The sequence below is a fragment of the Madurella fahalii genome (assembly GCF_045866475.1).
Source record: "Madurella fahalii IFM 68171 DNA, scaffold_3, whole genome shotgun sequence".
Lineage (NCBI taxonomy): Eukaryota > Fungi > Ascomycota > Sordariomycetes > Sordariales > Madurella > Madurella fahalii.
The window spans coordinates 4,031,289-4,034,769 of NW_027263973.1; the positions used below are offsets into that span (position 1 = coordinate 4,031,289).

At 52.7% G+C, this 3,481-nt stretch overlaps 1 protein-coding gene across 1 annotated transcript; it reads right to left on the reverse strand.

Moving 5' to 3' along the window:
• Window positions 1–2,281, reverse strand: MFIFM68171_06610 (uncharacterized protein; the record flags this gene model as incomplete). Its single annotated transcript, XM_071062030.1, has 5 exons — window positions 1–1,122; window positions 1,204–1,296; window positions 1,382–1,985; window positions 2,050–2,190; window positions 2,256–2,281. The coding sequence occupies 5 exons, from the start codon at window positions 2,279–2,281 to the stop codon at window positions 1–3; spliced, it is 1,986 nt and encodes a 661-aa protein (XP_070918131.1).
• Window positions 2,282–3,481: the final 1,200 nt, after the last annotated feature.

The following is a 3,481-nucleotide window of genomic DNA, read 5'->3' on the forward strand; positions in this document are numbered from 1 at the left end:
TTAGTGACCATCAACAGGATTCCGCGGATTATCCACCGGGATGTAGCTGCTATGGCCGTACGTTCTGGATGTTGACGAACCTCCGGCTAGCGGGGACAGCTGCAGGTGCGTGTAGGTCCCGGTGACAGGAGCAGTCGAGGTTATGCCGTAGCGTGACGGCATGACAGCAGCCCCAAGCGGGTTATACCGCCGGCGGTATGACGAGGGCGACGAGACTAGAGGGTCTGCTGAGACGCTGGCAGTTTCCTTGCCGCTTTCCCCGTGAGCATGGTCGCCCTCGCCATCATGTCCTTGTCCGTGCCTGTGATCTTCTCCAGACAGAGGATCGCCAGACTTCCTATTATACGTATTCGCTAGCCATGCGCCCAGCCGGTCGAAAAGGATGAGGATGTACAATAGGCCAACCGTCAAGGGCAGAATGGTGGGTGTCTCGATTATGGCGTACATGAGATCCTTGCTAGCGGATATAGCGAGGAACACGGCGGCAACAAGGATGACGACACCGCGGTTGATGTATGACATCAGATAAAAGGAGTCGGCCTTGTTGATTCGGATAAGGACCATGGCGATGAGGGAGCAAGCCACAAAGAGCAAGAAAGCCGCCCAGAAGTATCGGTAGACAAGCTTCCACGACTCGAACATGACGAGCAGCGCGTCCTCGTCGAGGGGCAGGCTCAGCCCAAGCGAGCTGTACGTGGCTGTCTCTACGCGTAGGTAAAGCGTGAATAGGTTCTCGGGAAAGTCGAGAACTCCAGTACCCGTCACAGTTGGCCCGCAGATTCCGGTGGTATTGCCGACGAGCTCCAGGTCGTGTTGTATCTCATCGAGGTAGACAAGACTTGCCAATTTCTTGTCGAGTTCGAGAGAGTTGATGATGTCGGCCAGCTTGGCAGTCAACTCTCCGCCGTCTAGGTGATCTGCGAAACAATACTGCGCAAAGGAACTTCCTAGTTTCCGGGCGCCATTCGACACATACAGGGCCAAGGCAATTTGCTGGGAGCCCTCGACCAGGCCAACAATAGCAAGGTGGAGGGGGAAGTGCAGCGCGGACCAGATCTGCTGCTTGATGGTCCCAAAGTGGCCATGGGGGTGGTTGTCGAAATATAGCATCCATACGCCGATCTACATTGTTGGAATTGGGTGTCAGCAATCAAGTAAACCTTGTGAGTTGGAGACGAAGGAACTGAAGCTACTGCAACCTACCAAGATTAAAACAATGCAGAGGACTAAGCCAGAGTCTCCGGGATCAAGGCCCTCTTTTCCCATCATTCGCGAGATGGTCTTGGTCACGCCAATCTTGACAGAAGGAATCTCGTTAGAATGCAGTCAATCTCGAAAAGAACAAAAAGAAAAAAAAAAATTTAAGCGCATGTTAACTTACAGCTCCCTCGCCGATGACGATTAGGGTCAACAGCCCCATGCGCTCGACCAGATGCGTCTTTTTGAAGCTCAACATCCTCCAAAAACTAGAGATGGTAATAACGGCGATGGTCTCGAGCAACATGACGATCCACCAAATGCTGTAGATACCGTTGCTCTCGTCGACCGGTTTGTCCCTACTGAACGCCGGTATCATGGCGCCGTAGGCAGCGGCAGCCACGACATAGGTGAGGGTGTTCAAGAACAAGGGCAAGTAAATGTCGGTGCGGCGCGCAAGGGCGACAAAAACGCCCACGACGGCGTACTGGATGATGAAGAGCACGCGGCTGAGCACGAGCGTGTAGCAGAGAACCCGGAAATTGGTGTTGTTTCCCTTGGTAGTTCCTGGGGAAAACGCCGAGCCGGCGAGGGCGAAGCCCACAAATGCAATCATGATGACCGTTTTGCACCCTCGGCTGTATATGCTGTCGTTCTCGAAGCGGACATCGTATAGCACTGTGTGAAACCATGTGACCCAGATAATGGCGAAGAAACCAATGTACGCGAAGAGGGAGGAATGATCGACGATGGCGTGGTAGGTGGTGAAGGTGGCTAGATTTGCGACGCTGTCGGGCCCCTCAATGTCAGCCCATCCAGTGGCAACCACAGGTATTTCTTCCAGCGACTCACAAGAATAAGTCAAAGAACAGCTCGAGCGTGCTGGCTTCATGCCTCGGCGCAAAAACAAGATGTTCTTTATCAACTCCTTGGAGCGGGTTCTGAATCCACGGCACGATGCTGTGGATGCGTCTCTTCGTACGTTCCTCATTGCTGTGGGTTTGCGGGTTAGGATTTGTAACTAAATGGTAGCGGTGTGCTTCGGCGGGTGACCATACATGTGCTTGCGGGAGGTGGAAGCCATCACTAGTAGGGTGTGCGAGGAAGAGCTGAGGTGGGAAGAAACAGGATCGGCGTGGGAACACGGGGCTTGGCAAAATCTTCTTTTTTAAATATTTCTGGCACTCCTGTCGGGAACCCAGGCCTGTCTGGCGCAAAGGCGAGTCAAGGATGTTTTCACTAGTGCCCAAAGCGAATGTAAACACTCGCTGGGCCAGCCACACAGAATTTCTGTGGGTCAGCAGATCCGGGGAATGAGCTTCAGCCGTTCGGAGGACCCGCAATAGGGAGGCAAAGGTAGGCCGGGCGGGAGGCTACGTCAAAACAATTGGACCATGTTAGCCTTTCAGTTACCTGTACGAGCTTGAGGCACTATGTAGCATCACCTATTGGTTGGTAGTTTGTCAGGAAAAGGCAGGGTCGCCTACCACTGGGCCCAGACCGGTCACGGCAATTAAGGTGGTACTACCAGTAAAAGAAGAGTACAAGCAACAAACGAACAGTGTACTCAAGTGTGGGCCCGACACTCCACATAGCGCATTGTGATCAGCCATGCGCGGCGGGAGGTGGAGATGAGGCATGAGGTTGTGTCCAATAGTTGCTTTGAAGGGTTCAGTGGACTCCAAAATAACCCTCGCTTGTCACTCTTGTGTTTTTGATTTAGCAATCCAGTTTTACAACCCTCATCCTAGTCCCTAATACCGCTTGTATCTGGTTGACGAGATAGTTCCCTACGTTTCGGGGAAGCGCACTCCCACAGGGCCATTATCTACGTAAGGAGGGGGGAATAACGAAATCATTTGGTATTTGTGCGTGTAGCGATGTACTAGGTCAAGGGGCTAAAGCGAGTTAATTCCAAGTGGTATGTACTGTACCATCTGGTCCTTTGGGGTCACTACTACCTACCTTACCTAGTGTCCTAAACGGTGGTGGGAGAGCGTCGCACTGCCAATCTAGCTTTCCATTGGCAGAGGAGGCGAGGAAATGGCCCAATCATGAACTATTCCCATCTCAACAGAGCGGCCAGCGTTGCCCCCAAAACTTCTTTCACTGATGCGACGTACCTTTAGGTATCATTACTATCCTTAGAAGTTGATGCTCGGCTACTTCCTGTCGATGAGCGATTGATACTGGCGACGCCAAGCCGCTAGTAGAACCCATAGACACTGCCTCTTGGGCTGGCGGCTGTGCGTTATGTACGCTAGGACGTGGAAGAAAGTATGGA